Source organism: Tetrahymena thermophila (assembly GCF_000189635.1).
Source record: "Tetrahymena thermophila SB210 genomic scaffold scf_8254288, whole genome shotgun sequence".
Lineage (NCBI taxonomy): Eukaryota > Ciliophora > Oligohymenophorea > Hymenostomatida > Tetrahymenidae > Tetrahymena > Tetrahymena thermophila.
The window spans coordinates 11,014-33,471 of NW_002476124.1; the positions used below are offsets into that span (position 1 = coordinate 11,014).

General features: G+C 18.6%; 4 protein-coding genes across 4 annotated transcripts in view; all 4 read right to left on the reverse strand. All coding sequences in view use genetic code 6, as the record gives it.

The window, feature by feature from the left end:
• TTHERM_001287956 (kinase domain protein) overlaps positions 1–43 on the reverse strand; it is a gene marked incomplete at both ends in the record, with an annotated part of 1,453 nt that extends 1,410 nt beyond the window's left edge. The window contains one exon of the mRNA XM_012800389.1: positions 1–43. This exon is cut by the window's left edge and continues 159 nt beyond it. Within this exon, the coding sequence (XP_012655843.1) occupies positions 1–43 (43 nt within the window).
• Positions 44–3,175: 3,132 nt separating this feature from the next.
• Positions 3,176–14,560, reverse strand: TTHERM_001287957 (kinase domain protein; the record flags this gene model as incomplete). Its single annotated transcript, XM_012800390.1, has 44 exons — positions 3,176–3,200; positions 3,268–3,357; positions 3,470–3,559; positions 3,681–3,770; positions 3,894–3,983; positions 4,281–4,397; positions 4,513–4,599; positions 4,859–4,948; positions 5,049–5,138; positions 5,203–5,292; positions 5,357–5,446; positions 5,503–5,604; positions 5,711–5,800; positions 5,860–5,949; positions 6,071–6,160; positions 6,292–6,381; positions 6,460–6,549; positions 6,686–6,775; positions 6,940–7,029; positions 7,117–7,206; positions 7,312–7,401; positions 7,505–7,594; positions 7,673–7,756; positions 7,875–7,964; positions 8,063–8,143; positions 8,206–8,298; positions 8,460–8,546; positions 8,651–8,731; positions 8,894–8,983; positions 9,110–9,184; positions 9,244–9,321; positions 9,450–9,539; positions 9,616–9,705; positions 9,761–9,850; positions 9,942–10,031; positions 10,093–10,182; positions 10,297–10,386; positions 10,467–10,556; positions 10,641–10,736; positions 10,864–10,956; positions 11,176–11,295; positions 11,355–11,447; positions 11,623–11,739; positions 11,859–14,560. 44 exons carry the CDS (start codon positions 14,558–14,560, stop codon positions 3,176–3,178), a joined length of 6,561 nt encoding a protein of 2,186 aa, XP_012655844.1.
• An 80-nt stretch (positions 14,561–14,640) lies between these two features.
• TTHERM_001287958 (kinase domain protein, putative) lies at positions 14,641–16,667 on the reverse strand (the record flags this gene model as incomplete). Its single annotated transcript, XM_012800391.1, has 6 exons — positions 14,641–14,682; positions 14,753–14,774; positions 15,099–15,313; positions 15,480–15,535; positions 15,964–16,529; positions 16,579–16,667. The coding sequence occupies 6 exons, from the start codon at positions 16,665–16,667 to the stop codon at positions 14,641–14,643; spliced, it is 990 nt and encodes a 329-aa protein (XP_012655845.1).
• A 296-nt stretch (positions 16,668–16,963) lies between these two features.
• TTHERM_001287959 (cyclic nucleotide-binding domain protein) lies at positions 16,964–21,170 on the reverse strand. The gene is made up of 13 exons (XM_012800392.1): positions 21,099–21,170; positions 20,872–20,961; positions 20,558–20,647; positions 20,231–20,320; positions 19,975–20,064; positions 19,661–19,750; positions 19,380–19,469; positions 18,147–18,236; positions 17,909–17,998; positions 17,623–17,712; positions 17,360–17,449; positions 17,199–17,288; positions 16,964–17,066 (listed from the first exon to the last, which is right to left on the reverse strand). Coding segments are annotated over exons 1-13 (1,083 nt in total). The 5' UTR covers positions 21,101–21,170; the 3' UTR covers positions 16,964–16,975.
• Between the last annotated feature and the right edge of the window lie 1,288 nt (positions 21,171–22,458).

The following is a 22,458-nucleotide window of genomic DNA, read 5'->3' on the forward strand; positions in this document are numbered from 1 at the left end:
AAAATTTTTTTAATTCTTGCTTATTATCCAATTAAAAGAGCATTTCTTAACTTATTTAATTTTGGTTAGGACAATTTATTTATGATATCCTTATTTTGTTGAATGATTAATTTAGTTTCATTGTCTTTATTAAATGATTATTATTAATCAACAGAAAATAAAAAATTTTTTGCTGAATCTGTCTTACTATTAACTTGTCTTGCTGATTTAAGAAAACTATAGATTTTTAAAAATTTGAAAATAAATACAATAAAATATAAATAAGTTGAGAATAATATATATTTTTTATGATCAATATTAATTATTCGATTTTTATTTAATATCACCAATTTATTTATTTAAAATTTAAATTTATTTTAATAAGCTAAAATAAAAGTTATATAAAAAGAATTTACAAAAGTTATTATTTGAAATAAATTGATAGAATAATCCATTTTAAGGTAAATATTTTAAATAAATAATTTAAAGTAAAAATATTAAAATATTTAAAAAATAATTTGGTATTTAAAATTTAGAAAAATATTTTGATTTAATATGTTAGAATTTAAAAGAATTTACCAATAACTATTTTAATAGTTTAATTTGAGATACTTTTTTAACATTTCATGTGCTTGATCCAGATTATTTTTTTTTTTTAAGAATGTTATTTAGTATTGGTCTTCTTTCTTTTAGTATGGTGAGAAATAATAGTTTTAACAAATAAGATATAGCTATAGCTATACTGCTGATGCTTTATACTTTTTATTATTTTTCTAATTATTAATATAAATATAATTTGAATAAAAAATTATTGCTTTGAAAACTATTTAAAATATTTTGTGTTTGAAAACCTAAATAGTCTTTTAACAAGTAGTTTATAAATCTATTTAGGTGATTATTTGTTTAAAATATATAAAATAATTACATGCTTAGCTTAAAAGGTATTTATTCTGCTATGGAGAAAGGGTAAGCCTAAATTAACTTTTAATAGAAATGAAAATATTAATTAAATAAAAAGCCTATTTTTTAATATTTAAAGTTTATTAGAATTATAATGCTATTTATGATTGATAATCAATAATTAGCTTAAAAATAATTCATGATAAAATATTTTATTTTTAAATTATTTAATGAATTATTTATTTATTTTGATATTTAGCTTAAACAGATCAACTTATTAATTTTTGAAATCATATTTGTGAATTTAATGAATTTCACTATTTAATATATTCATATATACCACCCCCAAAAAAATATTGGGCAAACAAAAGATTAGCAGTGTTGCCCCTAATATTTATTTGGGGAGGTATATATGATATGATTGATATGATTGGCAATTTTATTAGATATTTTTTATTTGAAAAGGAATTTTTGATGATTAAATTAATATAAATATATAATTGAATTAAGTAATCCGCATAATATACAACAAAAGATATGTGTGAAAGCACGATTTTTTAAAAATATGATAAAATCAAAAAAGTAACATAATAAATAGAAATCTTACTCTTGCAAAGCTTAATTTCAATTAAATGAGTAATTCCTTCTGCTAATTTGTTAAGTTAAACTTTTAATCGAGACATTAACAGCATTAAATTCAATATTATTTTAAGATTGTTTAACTACCCTGATGATTAGATTATCTTGAAAAATTAATCCTTATCGTTGAAAGATTAAAAATTGAGGGAGCTCGTTTAATCTGAGTGGGCTTAAGTTTATAGCAGTTTATAAATAAATTCATATTTCATTGATTATCTATCTAATGTAGTTGAATAATCAACTAAAGTTTTGACAAGATTGAAAAAATAATTTTGAATATTCTCTAGAATCATTTTTTCTTCAGTGATCTTATTTCTGTTTACAAATTTTAATTGTTCTACTTTGAGAATCTGTTTAAAGCCTATACTTTTTTAATTATTTTATGCCTAAATAAAGTGTTCTGCTATTTTTTATCCAACTTTTGGTTAACTATTTTATCTACTTAACTACTAACACAATTTGTTATATGAAGAAAAATTAATTAATATGCAAACTTCTTTTTTATTATGATATTACAGGTGGTTCTCTTTAATTAAAATCTATGTAATCATAAAATTTCTGATTTTATTTTGATTTTCTTCATCTAAATATTTAAAATATTAAAATAGAAGCAATACTTTTTTTTACTACATTCATATTAATGATACTAAATTTATAATAAAGTTAATCAAAATTATAACAAAAGTAGATTAAAAAATATTAGATTTCTAGTTTTCGAAACTAAAAATAAATTTCAACATATTTTAAATATACACTTAAAATATTAATTCAGCTAAATCATTTTGGCTTTTTAAAACAAAAAACAAATATTTAATATGAATAAAATTAAAAAAGTAAATGGGATTGTAAATTAAACACTTTTTAAAGCTAAATACAACTAAATAATATTGATAATTAAAAATTATAGATTATTAGCTTACTAATATAGAAAAATACCATTCAAAAATTTAGTGAATTGAAATCACTATTTTTTTGAATGGCTGATGTGTTAGAATATTATTTATATAAAAATAAATAAATAATTTTATAATAAAATTTAATTAATTAATTAATTAATAATATTATTAATTATAATTTATATCAAAATTTATGATTTTTCTATTAAATTTTTAATTTTAGCCTATTTTAAAATTTTTTTTCATAATTCAGTAATATTTTATAACATCAGTCACATTTTATTGCGTCATAAATCAGAACATTTACATTTTTTTTACATAAACTTTTTAAAAAATAATTTTTATCATATATGCCTTATGTTCTCCACTTTAATAGCTTCACTCAATCAAATATTTTAACTTAAATTTTTAAATTTAAGGCATTTTTTTTTTGGGTAAAAAAGATACTTAGGGAATGCCTTAATTAATGAGCATTTACAGTATAATTCATTTTTAATTAGTAAAAAATTTAAATTTTACAGGAGATGGGTGCATTTATTTTTAATAGAATTTTTTTTTTTACAATTTTTAAGACTACACTAACTTTTTAAGTAATTAACTAACTAACTCACTCACAAACGTACATACATATAATTTAGAAATTAACAGGAATAAAATTCAACAAAACATAAAAAACATTTTTTGTATAATTATTAAGATATTTGTTATCTTTAATTTTTGAGATAAATTAAGATGTATTTTTGTCTATTTGAATAGTTTCATCATTTAAAGCATATTGAGAAATCCCTAATATTTTAATTTATTTAAAAATATTAAATATAATTGCAAAATGATTAAAGTTTAAGAATTTTACAAAAAATGAAATTGTAATTTTGTGATGTTTTGACTTCTTTCTAAAGCCATTATTAGATTATTTATTGCTTTCTGGCTTAACCTGTTTTATCTAAAAATTAAAATATTTAATTAATTTATTAAAGAAATTTTAAAATATTTAAATATAACTATGAGTTATTTCTTTTATATTTATTTAATAAAATAAAATTAATAAAAAATACTCTAAATTAAGAAATAATTCAGTAATATTTTGGCATTTTTCCAGAGTGTTTGAAATGCTTAGAACTCCTTCGTCTTATATATTATTCATACTAAATAAAATAATTATTTAATTTCATAATAGTAAATGTATAAGTGAACTTTTTAAATTAAGTTAACATAATAATATTTTGTTTTTTAATTATTTTTTCTATTAAATTTCAAAAAATTTACGACAAATTAAGAGCTAAATTAGTAATCTTTTGACATTTTTCAATAGCGCTTGAGATTTCTTAAACCCCTTTAGCTTCGATTTATGTAAAGCTTCATAATTATTTTTTAGTTCATTCAAAAAATAAAATCAAACAAAAAAGCAAAATATTTAAAATAGAAAAAAGTAAAAAAATTAATTAAATTAATTAAATATAAAGATTTTTATTTAATTACCGAAAATCAAGTTTTAGTTAAGTAATGTTTTAACATTTTTCAAAAGCTCTTGAGATATAATAAGCTCCTTCATCTCCAATATCAGCATTTCTAAAAAAATAAAATTTAATTTATTTTTAAAGTAAAATTGTTAAACTATAAAAAAATAACAGAAAAACTTCAATAGTTTAGGTTAGTATTTGTAAAAAATTTTTATCAAATAATGTAAAAGTTCATAAATTAAGACCACAATATATTAAGGCAGTTTATTGAAAAATTTTTATTAATATTTTTTATTTGTACCCTCCTTAATTTAGAAAATGATGTGTGAGTTAGTTAGTTACTTGGTATGCTTATTTAAGCCTCTAATAAATTAAAAAGCTAAATTAAATAAAAAAAGAAAAATACAAAAAAGAAAGTTCCAGTCTAGTAATATTTTATAATTTTTCTAATTAGCCAGAGAGATTCTGAATATTATCAGGTAAAGGTATCAAATTTGTGTCATTGTTTAGATTTTTAAAATAACTAAAAAAATTATATAAAAAGTAAAGTAGAATTAAAGGTTTTAACTACAAAATAAAATATTAATTAATTTGCAATTTAAAAAAAATGTATCAAAAAGTTTTAAGTATAAAATTACTGGAATTTAAGAGATAATTGAGTAACATTTTAACATTTTTCCAACACTTTGTAAATATTTTTAGCATTTTGAGAATTCAAATTTGCTCTATTTATAAGATAACAAACTTTTAATGATATAAATTACTTTTCAACAAAGTTGGTAGAAAACTTTGAAATCAATAAAATTAATGGAATTTGAACATCAAATATCAAATATCAATTAGTTTCTATTTTTCCATTCATTTTTTAATATCAAAGCTTTTATTTCCAAACGCTGCTTTTCAATCAGAAATAATCAATGAAGTAATTAATTAATTAATTTATTTTATTAATTAAAAAATAAAAATGAAAATTAAGAAAATTACGAAAATTCAAGATCTAATTCACTAATATTTTCACTATTTGCCAAAGAATCAGCAAAAACATTAACAAGATCACTCTCTTAAAAGTATTAACTAATAGATTTTTTGTTTAAAGTAATAAAAATAAATAAACTTGCATAGTTTTTTTTATATTTAAATGATTAAATCAAATAAAATTATAGTTTAAAATTACCCAAAACTTAAATTTAGCTTGCTAATTTTTTGACACTATTACAAAGCATTAGTAATACTGATTATACCTTCTGAGATTATTTTATTTTGACTTTAAAAATATTTTATTTATATTTTAACTTAGAATAATTAAACAATAAATTCAAAAGTATTACCAAAGATCGAGATTTAAAAGTGTGAGATTTTATAATTTTGTCAAAGCATTAGCAATATTCTTAGCTCCTTCAGCAGAAATTTTATTATTCCTAAAAATTAATATTTTAAACTAATTACCAAGCATTTATAATAATAAAAAATTTAAGAAACTACTTTAAATTGAGAGTTATTTCAGTGAGACTTTGACAATTTTACAAAAAATTTGCTATTATTTAAATTTGATCATCTCCAAAAGCATTATTACTCAAATAAAAAAATATATTAATAAAATTTTTATATAAAAAATTATTTAATTTTACAGAATATCTTGTTTCAAGTTAAGATTTAGTTTCTATAAATTTTTACATTTTTTTAGAAAATTTGTAATATTCTAAGCTTACTCAAGACTGATTTTATTATTTCTAAATAAATAAATTTATATTTAAATTTAGAAGTAGAAAAGAAATTAATAAATTAAATAGTTAAGAAATAAATTATTTTTTAGATAAAAAAATAAATAAATTTTACCCCAAATCAAGACTAAATTAAGTAATATTATGGGAATTCTCATCATTATTTTAAACATTCAAAGATACATTCACATCAATTTTATTATTACTAAAAAAATTATTTTAAAAATTAAACTTTTTATTGATTTAAAATATAAATAAAATTACTTAAAATTAAGACTGGTATGAGTTATTTTTTAACATTTAAATATACTGTTAATGACACTGTTAAATCCTTCACCATCGATTTAATTATTTCTAAAAATGGAATAAAATTATAAGCAAATATTTAAATTTTGACATAAAATTTCTTATTAAATTAAATTTAATTATCTAAAAAATATTTATAATGTTAAATAAATTTTATGATAAAAATTACTCAAAATCGATATTTAAACCAGTGATTTTATTACAACTTTTCAAAGCATTTAAAATATTCTTAGCTCCTTCACTTGAAATATGATTTTCCCTAACAAAAATTAATTTTAGATTTATGAATAAATTTTAAAATATTTCAAAATCATTCAAAAATTTATATCAAGTATTTAAAAAAAATCATTTTTTTGTTTAAATAAATCAACAAATTTTTGTTAAAAATACTTTAAAGAAAGTTTTAAATCAGCTAGATTTTCACATTTTTCCAAAGCACTAGCTATAAACTTTGCTCCTTCATCTTTAATATCATTCTCACTAGTTAAATTTAAAAAATAAATATGAAATAATTTACAAATAAAAATAAGAAATAGCTTTAATGAAAATGAAAATTACCCTAAATTAATGCTTAGCTAGTTAACATTATAGCAATTAATTAAAGCTCTTGAAATATAATGAGTACCATCGATACCAATTTTGTTTTAGCTATTTAATACAAAAATTGTAAACATTTATGATTAAAAAAGCTTAATATTAGAAAAAAGATAGGTATCAAAAATATTTATTCATCAAATTATTATGATTTGTAATGATAAAATAATTCATGCTATCAGAAACTTACGATAAATCAAGACTCACTTAAGAAAGTTTTTTGAACATTTCCAATGAATTAGCAATATTTTTAATGCTCTCTGCACCAATTTTATTCTTCCTAAAATATTTAAATTATTACAAAATTTTTTACACTAGCTATATTTTATTTACATTTTTGAAAATAAAACCATACTGGCTAAAAATAAATAAAGAAAAATAGTAATAAACTTTCTAGTTATTTTTGTAAGGAATTATGAAAAAATTAAAATTTTAGAAAATAACCTTAAGGAAAGATTAAATATTGTAATATTTTGGCAATTTTATAAAGCGTCTGCAATGCATTAAGCCCCTTCTTCTTTAATATCATTTTAACTATTAATTAAATATTTAAATTAACATTTTCTGAATAAAATAAATTATTTGTTAAGTAAAATGCTAAATAATAAATAAAAAAATTACTTTAAATCAATATCTAATTAAATGGCCTTTCTAAAGTGTTTAATAGCATCTGAAATATACTTAGCTCCTTAAATACCAATTTTATTTGATCTATACAAAAATTATTTTATAATTAAATTGAATAAATTAAAAAAATAAAATAGTTTTATATTTTAAACAATCAATAAGATTAATATGCTTAAATTAAAAGAATACGATAAATTAAGACTTAATTCAGTTATATTTTTACAATTTCTCAAATTATATGCAATAATTTTAGTTGCTTCATCGATTATAGAGCATTCACTAATAGATTTATTTTTTAAATACATTTAAATTAAAAAAAAATATTAAAAATCTTTAAAAAATTCAAATAAAAATTTCATTAAAATAATTTAATGGTTTTTACCTTAAACAAAGATTTAATTTAGTGGTATTTTAGCACTTTGCTAAAGTATTTGCAATCTTTTAAGCCCCTTCATTTAAAATGCTTTTTCCTCTATTTAGATTGTATTATTTATAATAAAAGTTCAATAAAAATAAAGAAAAAATAAGGGATTAATTTTAAGAAAATTACTATTAGCATAGATCAATTTTTAATGTGATTGCAGATTTATCTAAAGCACTCATAATAGTTTCATAATCAAAATTTTTGTATGAGCTAAAGGAAAAATTAAAATAATTAACTTTAATTATTATTATTTTTTTTAATTTAAAAATAATAAAAAGTGAAAAAAAAAAATTGAATAAAATTGATAATATAAATTAAATTGTTTTACTTAAATTGATGGTTTAATTTGATATTACTTTTGTACTATTGCAACATATTTTTGATAACTTAAGCTGCTTCTGAAGATATTATATTGAAACTTTTTAAATATTTTTAATAATTTAAATAGAAATATAAAAAAATTAAACCAATAAAATTTATTAAAATTAATGACAAAATTATTATGTAATAAATTACTCTAAATAAAGATCTAATTATTCCATTTCATGATCCTGCTTTTATTCAATATCTTTAATTTATTAGCTCTGTTTATTTTACCTAAAAAAATATTGAAAAACAAATTAAAATCAAAAGATTAATTAATATTTTAATTAATTTACATCAAGCTAAGACCATGGAAGTAAACATATTTATTGATTTATTCACAATTTTTAAAGCATTAATCTTCACTAAATAATTAACTACCTTGAACACTTATTTTAATTTATTTTTATAAAAATGTAAGGTTTACTAATAAAAATTTTATGAAATAATATTTTGAAAATAAAAATATAAGGGAGAACCTTAATTTTTGAATTTTGACAGTAATTAAATAGTAATTAGTTAATTTAAAAAAACAATATCTTAATATTACAATAGATTAAGATCGAACTAACTTTGCTATTTTGTTAATAAATATTGAGCAATATTTTGAGCTGTTGTAGTAAAAACTGTTTGCCAACTATTCATATTTTAAATATATATAATTTATTTAATAGCATGAAAATTAATTTTTATAAGGATCAACAAAATAACTATGAACTAAGAACTTAAAAATTATATTACTTAATGTAAATTTCTGATAGAGTAATCATTTTTAATTGATTTGGACTTCTAAAATCATTTGTATTAGAGGTTTGCTCGAAACTAATTTATAATAAATTTTGTTTAAAGAAGAGAAAATTTATTAAAAGTAAAAATAAATAAAAAACTACTTTCATAAAAAAGTTTATTTTTAATTAAAGAGAAAGATTGATTAATCTACTGTCTAACTAAAATCCAAAATAAATTAATAATATAAATTTTTACCTTGAAGTAATATTTAATTAAGTAGTCTTTTCATTTTAATCTAGATACTTTTGAGGTTTCTCATTCATTTAATAGCTTAAGTTTTTTTTTCTAATATTTTTGTTTCAATGGTAAAAGAAAATAAGAATCATCAAACAAATAAAAGTGATAAGTGAGAAAAGGAAGCTGCAAATAAAGTTACTATTTTACAAAAATAAGATAAAAGAAAATTATTACACATAATCTACTATTTAAGTAACCTCATATTTTTCTTATAATTTCTCTACTTCTTCACTATTATTTCCTTAGAAACTAGAAACGAAATTATCATTATAATAAATATAAAAATCTATCAAATAAATAGAAAATACTTAAACATTTTATTTTTCATATTTTGCCTAAAAGTTTAGTAAAGATTGTGAAGTTCTTCATATTCTATACAATTACCACTTTGATTATTAAATTTTATATATTAATTTATATTAATAAAAATAAACAAAATTTTTATACAACTAGGTGTAAATAAAATAATAAATGAAAAAATGAGTCTAATTAATTAATTAATAATTAATATTACTTTAAATCAAAAGTTAGCCATTAAATATTTTTATTGCTTTCTAAAGCCTTTGTAAGTATAGAAGCTCCTTTTAAAGTGATGTTATTTTTACTAATAAATTAAAATTTATTTAAACTATTGCCCAAAAATTAATAATTTAAGTATGAAATAATTATAATAAGATTACTTTAAATAAAGTCGAAATTCAGTAATGTTCTTGCTGTTAGTATAAGCATTTGCGATATTCTAAACTCCTTCATCAGTTATAAAATTATCACTTATAATAATTAAATATTTATGTTTTTTTTGCTTTTAAAATGAATGAAGAATACTTTAAACCAAGATTTAGATGTGTTAAGTTTTGACAAGTTTACATGATAACTAAAACACAGTTAGTAACATCATTCCCAATATAATTCTTGCTATAATTGTTTTTGTATTTAAAAAATTTTAATCCCATAAATGTCAATTAAATCATTTTTTTTAATTAAAATCAATATAGAAAGAACATACTTTAAATTAACTTCTAATTAAGTAAGTTTAAGGCAATTCTCAAAAGCACTAGCTAAAATCATAGCTCCCTCAATTTCGATGTTATTCAAACTAATCAAATAAAATTAAAATTTAACAAAATTCGTAAATTATTTACGTTAAATTAAATTACGATAAATTCAGGCTTAATTTAGCAATATTTTGACACATATTTAAAGCACTTGCAATTGAATAAATACCTTCGTCACTTATAAGATTACATCTAAAAAATTAATATTTAAAATAATGAAAAAATTAATTTGAAAGAAGATAATTAAATTAATTGAGTAAATTATAAATAATTTATTTCAATAAATATTTAAAATAATTAAATTACTTTAAACCAAGACTTAATTCCATTAAATTTTGACATTTTTGTATAATATTTTCAATTTATTAAGTCACTTCATTACCTATAAAGTTATCACTATAAATATTTTTTTAATTAATATAAAAGAATTATTTTTGACCTATTAAAGTAAATAAAAAATTAAGAATCGAAACTACTTTAATAATAATTCTAATGAAGTAAGTTTTTGACAATTCTCCAAAGCATTAGCAATGCTCATTACTCCTTCTATCTTTACTTAATTCTTACTAATCAAATTATATATTAAATAAATGTTAATTGATTGAATTTTAAATTTAAGAATTTATTAAAATTAGCTTAAACTTTATTACGATAGATTAAGACTTAATTTAACAAGATCTTGGCTTTTTCTTAAAATAGTTTATGCAATAATAAAAGCACCATCATCATCAATTTCACTATCATTTCTTTTAAAATAATTTTAAATTATTAAGTTGTTAATTTAAAAATAGTTAGTAATATTAATTCATTATTTTCTTTTGAAATAGTAAAATAGCCAATAATTTACTATTAAGTGAATATTAAATAATTTACTCAAAGTTAAGATTCAATTCAGTAATTTTTTGGCACATCTACAAACTTTCAAATATATAAGCTAAGTTGTTACCCATATTGATCAAGTATTCACTTTTTAAATAATTAAAATAAAATAAAATAAGCACAAACACAAAATTTTAATAATTTATATAACTCCACAACTAATATTTAAAAAAATTGAAAATTGTATCATATATAATAAATACATAAAATAATATCAATTTTCATGGTAAAAAAAGTAAATTTAAAATATATTTAAAATTAATAAAGAGTGATCTATGTACATACTAATTTAATAAATCTAATTACCTAAAGTCAAGTGTTAATTTTGTGATATTATTTAGAGTTTTAGCTTTCATAAACAAATCAATATAAAACATCATTGTATCGATTTCTGTATTGAAATGATAAATTATATCTGGGCTAAATCTATCATGAATAATAAAATTTAATTCAAATTTATTAATTTAATCTAAAGAATTGCTTACTTAAATTTTAATTTGAGAGCTTGTATCTTACTTAAATTTGATGTAAAAAAAGTAAAACATGGCATATTTAATAGGCTATAATCGCTAACCCTACTAAAATATTTTATTTAATAAATCAAGTTTATAAATATATCTTTGAGAAATTAATAAATTAACGATAATTTATCATGAAAAAAGATATTTAATTTTTAGTAAAATATTTAAAAATTAAAATATTTAAAGAACTTTAAAAAATTTGTAGCTTATAAAATTAACCAAATAATTTTACTATATGTTTAAACTTAAAGATGCTTCCTTCTCAATTTTATAGTGAGATTAATATTTATTTTAGATTTCAACATTCAGATTTGTAATTTCTTAATAAATCTTCTCTTTTTCATGCAAGCTTTATTGTAGTTTAATAATAAATAAAATTAAATATTGACATAAAAAGAAAATTAATAAAACAAACTAAATATATTTCAATTTCTTTAAATGTTAAATGTTTTTAATTTAAATAATTACTTTTTTAGATTACAAAGTATTAAATTACCAAAATAGAGCTAAGAATTAAATTATTCAAATCCTTCATTGAATTTTTCCAAAGAACCTATGTAATTTAGACTTATTTTTTCACAATCAAAGTATGGTATGAAATTAAGCAAGCTGATTGTTTCTATTTGATTTTAAGGTATCTCATTATTTTTTTGATTTTCATTTTTTGATTTAGGCTTTAAAATAGTTTATTTTATAAGACTTATTGATTAAATTACTTGTTTTTCTTTCTATCCCTTTTCTTCTTCATTAAAAAACTAATAATTTTGTATATTGTTTCTTTTAAGATACTTTAGACAGTAATTATTTTTATTGTATAAAACATATTCCTTATATGGTAATTAGTTACTTTTTTTTATTTTAACCATTCTATTTTTAAATTTTTGTTCTAAATTATCTAAAATTTTCTAGCCACCATCAAAGCTATAAATATTTAATTGTTATAGCTTAAAAAATATTGAATATTATTGCCAAATGCTTTTGTCAAATTAAATTTATAAGTTTGATTTTAGCTTAATGTCATTTAAGCATTTCAAAATGATTTATGGCAAAAGCAAAATTTCTTTTTCATATTTAACAAATAATTTAATGTCTAGCTATTCATCTTTTTAAAAAAGAAATTTGTAAAGATATAAGCCCATTTCTTTCAGTAATTTTTATTTGTAATAAGAATCATGATTCTTTTTATCATCTTGAATAAATTAAATTAAATCGTAAAGAGATTAGTCATAGCAATTTTACTTTCTTAAGTACCTAATAAATTTTGTAATTATCCTATAAACCATATTGAGCTCCTAATTTTCATCTTATTTTTTTAGAGAATCATAAAAATCTCTAATGATTGGATAAATGTCACTTGATTTTAGCAATAGAAGCTCTATTATCTTTATTTTTAATTTATCAAACATTTCATCTGAATTGGCTAATTTAATCAAATCAATCAGTTTAATTTGATTTTCTTAAGATAAATTTGTCTTATTATTTAGTTTTATTAAGATCTTGCTTACAATTGTAATTGATTTTATTAGGATTTCTGATTAGCTATCATCTTTAAAATTTTCTCTAAAAATTTCATTAAAACATTTGAGAGATTCTTCATATTGTTTTCTTTTACATAAAATATAACTTTTAGTTATCAGTGCCTTAATTTTAATTGAAGTTTAATCTTGCCTTAAATATGAAATAATCAAAATAGCTATTTCAGCATATTAATATTCTGATTCATACTGAAATATTTTATTTTCTTTCTTGATTACTAAGTATTGCTCTATCTATTTTAAATATTCTTCTAAGAATGCCTCAATTACTTCATAATTAACAAAATTCATTAAAATATTTATAAACTTTCTTGGCAACTCAAAGCAATCTAGATTAATAGAGTTTTTATCATCTTTACAAATTTCTTCGTCTATAAATTTATTTAAACAATCAGAAATTTCTGATTGATTTTCTAATTACATTAATAACTTTTAGATAGTTTTACCAAAAGAATAGATGTCATGATAAAAAGGTAAATCCAAGCTTTAATTTTATGGTATAAAGCCAGGTGTATACATTTTAAAATCACAAAAAGGATCAATAAAATTAACTAACTAAGAAGCACCAAAATCAGATAACTTGTAGTTATTATCATCAATTTTTAAGATATTTCCTGGTTTAATATCTGAATGATAGATATACTTTTATCTAAGTACAATCAATAAATGAAATGCAGTAGAAATAAATCTTAAAATTTCTCGAAGACTAAAAACTTTTTTTGATGAAATTTCATCTTAAAGACTCATTTAACATTTTTACATAACGTGTATGATATACTTGGTATCATTATCTTTATCTTCTACTAGATGAGAAGTATTTAAATCTAAAATATTTTATTCTTATAATTCCTTAATACTGTATAATTCTAATAGTTATTCATTTAGATCCTCATCTTCATCTAATTTAATTACTCTATAAGCTATACTTTCATCATATGCATGTGTAAATATATCTGCCTCACCTCCACTGTTAATATGATCACCTAATTAAAATATTTATCTTAAAAATTGCTCAGAATAAGCATCAATATTTTTTTGAAGTTTATTTGAAAAGTTCTTTTAAATTTTTTCATTTTTCTATTAACTTTCTAAAATTTCTTTGATGGTTTCAAATCTCTTAACACCTTATTATCCAAAATAAGAAAATGAATTTTAATTAGAAAGGCAAATTCCTTAGAAATCTGATAACTGAGAAGTTGTTTATGATTATTATGAGATAATTGTAGTGCTTTCAGGTTATTCTGTCTTTTGTTCAACTTAAATTTTTTGTTTTTCCATTTTCAAGCTTTAATTTTATTTTTTTTGGATTTCTAAATACTTGTCACACAAAATTTATAAAAGTTAATTTAGTTCCTTATCTAATTTTCCAAATTCTCCTTATTGAGTGTTAGAATAATTTTATTCATCATATTAAGTTTCATTAAATTCAACTTAAATTTTGTTCTCCTCTAAATTTGCATTTATCAATGAGCTAATTTCTTATCTATTTTTCTTATTGATTGTTTATTCATAGCTATCAATAATATCTTATTCATGATAATTTTATTATTCTTTATAATTAGCCTCTTTTAGATTTTTACTACCTCCAAGCAATTGATATTTCATTTAATTACAAATTGCATTTTCTTTTTGCATAATTTATTTAATTCTAGCTTTTTATCCAATTAAAACAGCGTTTTTTAACTTATTTAATTTTGGTTAGGACAATTTATTTATCATGTTCTTATTTTGTAGATTGATTAATTTAGTATGATTGTCTTTTTTAAATGGTTATTATTAATCAAAGGAGAATTATAAATCAGTAGTAGAAACTATCTTTATATTCACTTGTCTTGCTGCTTTAAGAAAACTATAAATTTTTTAAAAATTTGAAAATAAATACAATAAAATATAAATAAGTTGAGAATAATATTTATCTTAAATACTGTATTGTATTTTATTTTTTTATCTCCAATTTATTTGTTTAAAATTTAAATTTATTTTAATAAATTTAATTTTATTTTAAAATAAATTGATAGATAAAGTCAAGTCATCCGTCTATTTTCCAAATAAGGTAAGTATTTTAAATAATTAATTTATAGCAAAAATTTTTTAAATTATTTAGAAAATAATTTAGCATTTAAAATTTAGAAAAATTTTTTGATTTAAAAGTTAGAAGTTTAAAAGAATTTACTAATTTCTATTTTGATGGTTTAATGATATGAATACATTTTACTTTATATTCTCTTTTAAAATGTAATGAGATAGATTCATATTTTTTTCCATTTTTAAGAATTCTATTTTTTAGCATTGGTCTTCTATCTTTTAGTATGACGAGGAATAACAGTTTTAATAAGGAAGAGATAACTTAAGTTATACTGCTGTTGCTTCACACTATCTAATATTTAGCTAATTATTAATATAATTATAATTAGAATAAAGAATTATTGCTTTAAAAAATATTTAAAATATATTGTGTTTAAAAACTTAAATAATCTTTTAAGAAGTAAGTAGTTCGTAAATCTATTTAGACTATTATTTGCTTAAAATAAATTTAAAATTATAAAAAGATTACATGCTTAGCCTAAATGATATTTATTCTGCTATGAACAAAGGGTAAGTCTAAGTCAACTTTTAATAGAAATGAAAATATTAATTACATAAAAAGCATATTTTTTAATATTTAAAATTTCATATGAATTATATATAATTCTGTTTTTGCTTGATAATAATTATTTTAAAAATAAATAAATCATGTAATCAAATAATTTATTTATTTATATATTTATCTTAATCAGATCAACTTATGTATTCATTTTTTAGAATAATTTTTGTTACTCTTAAATACAAAAAAAATATTTATGATTGGAAATCCTTTTTTAATGGTTTTAATTGAAAAAGAAATTTTAAATGATCAAATTAATAATTTCAAGTATATTAACTATAGAATTTAATTAAGCAATCTGCTATAATATGTAATAAAAGATATGTGGTAAAGATCATTTTTTGTAAACTATGATAAAATCAAGAATAAGCAACAGAATATGTAGAAATTTTACTCTTGCAAAGCTAAATTTTAGTAAAATGAGGAATTCTTTCTGCTAATTTGTTGAGATTAACTTTTTATTGAGAAATTAACAGCATAAATTGCAATATTAGTTTCAGATTGTTTAACATCCCTGATGATTAGATTTACTTGAAAAATAAATCTTTATTGTTGCAAGATTAAAAATGGAGGGAGATCATTTAATCTGAGTTAGCTTAAGTTTACAGAAGTTTATAAATAAATTCAGAATTTATTTCTTATCTATCTAATGTAGAAATTTTATCAACTAAAATTTTGAGAATATTGAAAAACTAATTTTGAATATTCTCTAGAATCATTTTTTTCTTCAACGATCTTATTTCTGTTTACAAAACTTATTTGATCTGCTTTGAGGATTTCTTTTAAGCTTATTCTTTTTTAATTACTCTAGATCTAAATAAGATTTTATGTATGTTATTTTTTATGCAATTCAACTAAATATGATATTTTTTGTTAACTAACTAACTATTTATCTACTTTTCTTTCTACTAACACAATTTGTTATATGAACAAAAATTAATATGCGAATTTATTTTTAATCTGATATTACAGATAGTTTTCTTTAATTAAAATCTATGTAAGTAATCACATATATTAATTTCTGATTTTACTTTAATTTTCTGATAACTTAGCACGCAAAAAATAGTAAAAATAGTCTTTTTGTTTACAACCGTTCATATTAATGATACTAAATTAATAATAGAGTTAATCAAAATCATAATAAAAATAAATAAATAAAAAAATATTAGATTTCTAGTTATTAATACTTATAATAAATTTCAAAGTTAGGATATTTTATGTTTTTAAATTATTAATTTAATTAATTATTTTGCCTTTTATAAACAAAAAACAAATATAAAATTTAAAAAGTGAATGCTTTTGTAAATTAAATACTTATTAATAATAAATACAGCTAAATTATTTAGATAATTAAAAAATCATCCATTATTAGCTTACTAATATATATTAAATTAACAAGTTTATTTTCAAATATAAATGGATTTCTGAACTAATCTCTTGGTTTTAATAACTTTCATTTTCATTTAAAACTTTAATTCTTCACTAATTTAATTTCTTCTATTTTAATTTTAAAAATTATTTTATCTTTTTTACTTAGAAAAGCAGTTATATGAAATTTAAAAAATTGCTATAAATACAAAACTTTTAATTATTAAAAAATATTCTAAAGAATAATAATAACTGTTTTACCTAATATCGAAAGATAAATTTTAAAGTTTCATGCACTTCTTTAAAGCAGAGCATAAATTTTATGCACCCATATCACCAATCTTATTACTGCTTTTAAAGTAATAAAAAATATTTTAATTTTTATACATAATTAAGGAATAAGAGCAATAATTATTTATTACCTTAGATAGAGAATCAATTTTGACATATTTGAGTACTCTTATAAAGCAGCTGCCAAATTTGAAGCACCATCGTCATCAATTTAGCAATAACTTGAATTATTTTTATATGAATAACAAATGAAAAACAGTACTAATTTAGTAAATATTTAGTTCCAATTAACTCAATAAAATATTTGATTAATTTCCTAAATATTTTGATGAGCTTATTTCAAATATAAATAGTTATAATACAAATAAAAAATGATTTATTTATTTATTTTTACTCAAACCATAATGCCAAAATTGATAGATTTATACAGGAAGATAAATGAGAAACTAGACTTGAAAGGCCCTTACTTTTAATTGAATTATTTCTTTTATTTTATCATAAAAATATTGTCTTTATTATTTCATATAAATAAGAGTATTATGCTAAATTTATTAATATTAAAATTAATTAAATAATAGATAAAATATAAAAATTCAACAAAAAACTAAGTGTATTTTACTCATTTTTTTTATTTTATGAATAGTTTTTATATAATTAAATAAAAAAAGCATAATTTTTACTAAAACCATATTGTCAAATTTTGAAGTAATAAAAGATTAGCTAAACTCTTGCTTAAAATAGAAACTCCTTCAGGTCCAATTGAATTATTGCTTAGAAAAATTATTAAAAGATTTAAGAATAAATAAAATACTAAGTTTTCTTCAAAATCTGATGAAAAATTTTAATTTAAGAATTTAATTAATAAATAGATGAAAAAATATATTTTGTGCATATAAAAAAATAAACTAGTTTATTTACTATAACCAAAGTGTTAAAACTTAAATATTAGTCATATTAGTTAATGCAATACCTAAACCTATTATACCCAAATCACCGAGTTTGCTCATACTTTTTATATTTTTGAGAATTAATAAAATAAAATCAAGAAGATATTTAAAAATTATAATAAAAAATATTTAATATTAAAAAGAAATAAGTCAAAAAATTCATCAACTTAAAAATAAATAAATTTTAAGCAAAAAAACAAATAAATAAATAAATCCTTGAAGTTATCTTTAAAATTATAAAAATATATTACCTATAATCAAAGAACATATTTAAATATTAAAAATTATATATTTAATTAAATAAATATTTTTTTAAATTATTAATTGAATTTTCATTAGATAAAATAATCACTGATATTCATTCATTCATATTTATTTTATCAGTACTGGCTAAACAAATATTTAATCCAATAAAGGGATAAAATAAAAAAATTTAAATGATCCTTTCTATCCCTGAAAAAAGATTGACTTAAATTATTATTTCAATCTTCTAATAATTTATAAAAAAATTTATATTTACACATTTTATTGAATAATTTAAATTCTCCTAATTAATTTATAGTTGATTAATGGTATATCTCAAAATAAAATTTGCCAGTCTCCCTCCCCTTAATCCCCTCCTCTATCTCAAAGTTTTTTTTAAAAACAAAATGAATATTGAAGTGAGAATTTCAAAGTTATGGAGTGGGGGAGGGGGAGGGGAGGGGACATATTATTTATTTTTTATCAATTTCTAAATTTTCTCAAATTAAAAAATGTTTTCACAATTTATTCCAATAAAAATGAAAATTTTGATTAAATACTAAAGAAATTTCTACCCTGTAATGAAAATTGTGCTCATAATTGGGTAGATAGACTTTCATAATTTTTGATATAGGTTTCTGGCGATATATTTGATATATAAATTTTAAGATTAGATCTGAAATAATTTTTATTTTTGAAATTGCGAAATGTATTTATTTAAACAGATATATTTTTATAAACTTAATTATTAATTATTGAATCTAAATATTTAAAACCACAATAAATAAATTAAGATAATTTTAATAAAATTTAATTATTTGATAAAGATATGTTTATAAATTTCTTATTAGTGTGGGTTTTTAAATTAGATTTCAGATTTGGGTAACAGCTATTTGATGGGATTTTAACAAATCGAAAAGGCAGTAATTAATATAAAAAGTAATAGTAATTTATATTTTACCTTAGATTGAGATCTAAAACTGATAGATTTTTACATTTTGCTAAGGCTGAACCTAAAAACTATGCACCAGCTTGTTCAATTTTATTTTAACTTAATCATAAAATAGCAATCAATATTAATTATGATAAAATTAATTAAGTTTTATTTAATTAAAAAATTTTTTTAAATTAATTCAATAGAATCATAAAAAATTTATAATAAAATAAATAATATAAACTATTTATTATAAATTTGATTCAATGCAAAAAATGATAGAGGCTTGAAAAAAAAAATAGTTTTACGATAAATCTAATGTTAAATTTGAAAGCATATTTTAGTTTACAAGAGCATTTCCTAAAATTTACACATCCTAATCTCTGATCTAATTTTTACTTTTTACAAAATTAAAATGTTTTAGTTAGTAAAATTTAAAAAAATAGAGTGAGAAAAAACTTACTTATCAAAAATATAAACAAAAATTTAAAAATTCATAATCAACTAGATAGCTTGCTTAGAATCTTTTATAAAATTATGCAAAATGTTAATTTAATTAATATCATAATATTAATTATAAAATTATTTTGTTTAAATATAAAAACAATCAAATAATTTTTACCTTAGTTATAACCTTAAAATTGAGAGATTAGAGCAGTTTGTTAAAATACAAAATAAATCTAATCCTTTTAAATCACCAATTTAGTTAACACTTTAGTATTAAAAAAAGTTATTTACCAAATAAATTAATTTTTTAATTTTTATTTAATTTAATTTAAAATACTTAATTTAATTTTAATTTAACTACAGATATTCATTTATTAAAAGTGCTCATGGAGACATCTAAAAGTTAAATAAAACAACAAAAAAAATATTACTTTAAATATAGTGATAATTTCGAGAGATTAGTGCATTTTGCTATAGCAGATATTAAAGATTATGCAATTTAGTTATCAATTGAATTTCCACTTTTTATATAAAATAAAATTGATAAAAAATTTTTAACTATTTCTTGAGCAAAATTTAACTTAAAAATAAATTTAAAATAAAATTAAGGTAAACACTCATTTATTCATATCAAAATTTGGAATATTTGAAGGAAAAAATAAATGTATGCAAAAAAAATACACTCATAAAACAAATTAAAATTTTAAGACTAATTATAATATGAGGATTTATAGCATAGAGTTAAAAAGCAAATTTACACTAGATCTATACTCAAAGTGGATAGCTGAGTGCATTTTGATAAAGGAGAGCATAGTCCTGATATACCTTATTGGTCTACTTCATTATCACTTTTATTTTAAAGATAATAAATATATAAGTTTATTTGATATAATCAAGAAATAAAAGAGATTTTAAAAGACTCAAAATATTAACAAATAATAGCAATAAAATTAAAAAAATAACATTTATTAAATATATTAAGAATAATTGAAGAAAATAAAAATCGATTAATATCAAATTTTTTGAATAAAAATAAAAAATATAAAAGTCAAATAACATATTTTAATTTTACCTAAGATTTAGTGTTAAGGTTGAAAGTTTAGTTAAATCTGCTAAAGTATTTCCTAAAATTACTAATTCTTATGATTTTATTTAACTACTCCTTTTAATAGGTTAAACAAAAATTTAAATAAAGAATAATTTTTTGAAGATAAAAAAAGTCAAATTTAAATGACAGAAAACATGACTAAAATGAATTAAAATAAAAGCACAATAAATCATGGAAGAAATTATTTTTACATGAGATCAAGAGTCAGAAATGATACATTAGAGCAATTTGATAAACTAGAAAAGAAATCGAAAATATGTTCATCATCAATTAATTATTCACTAAGAATTTAACAGAATATGAATCAGTAAATCTCAAACAAAAAAGAATTTAATATTTATAGTTTAAGCTGAAAATATGATATTAAAAATTTTTTGATTATAAATAAGTTATTATTTTACTTTATAAATAATTATAAAAATACTTTATAGTAAAATAACAGACCTTAATAATGTTTAATAAATTTATTTGATGATTTTACCTTAGATCAATATAAATGTTTGTAAGAGATTAAAAAGAAGAATTTTAAAACTTTTTTATTAGAAATTTATTTTAATTTTTAGTTTGAGAACTGTTTGTTAATTACATCTTTTAGACTGTTAAAGTATTTTTAATTTTATAGCATTACTTTTTTTTAAATAAAACTAATTTTTTAAATTCACCTTAAATTAATTTGTTAAATGTAAAATGTTAAGATTATATTTTAACTTATTGATATTTAGATTGAAAATAATTATAGCTAGTTTATATACAATACAACTTCTTTTAAATTTGTATATACTTAAATCCGCGCATTTTTTATAAGCCCAGTCATTTAAAAACTAGTTTTTCATAAAAAATTAATTAAAACGCATTTATTTTTAATAAAATCACAGGTAGATTTGTCAGATAAATTCTGAAAAACAAAAATAAAACAAGCAATTAGGCTACTTAGCATTTAATTTTTAAATAAAAACTATTGAAATTCCGCTGACATTATGTTAGTATCCAGTCAGCGGAATTTTAATAATTGGATAGCAATATTATGAAAAAATTTATTGAAACATCTTGCTCATAAATTGTTTTTTTCATTCTACTCCTCCAACTTTAAGTATTAAATATTTGTTTCAAAGAATTTAAGTTTATCTATGGTTAATTATCAAATAATTTTTACAAAAAATTAATTTTGTTCATATTTACTAAGAGGATTCCTCATCCAAGATGAAGAGAAGAATATATGAAATAATAAAAGAAATTAAAAACATAATTGAGTTTTAAGTATTAAAAAATATAATAAATTGATTGAAAGATAAAATATAAACAAGACGTAATTTCTAAAAACCTTATATTTTTATTTAATATTGTTCTAAATGATTATGATAATCAAATTTACAGATGAGATATTAAAAATAGTTTGATACATAAATCTTGTTACGTATTATTTTTAATTAATCAATTTGCCAATCAAATTTATATCAAATTGTATTAAAAACTAATAATCAGTGATATAGCTTGTCTAATTTACACAATAATTAATTCTGAATAAATCTGAGCATTTTTTTTAATTTTGAT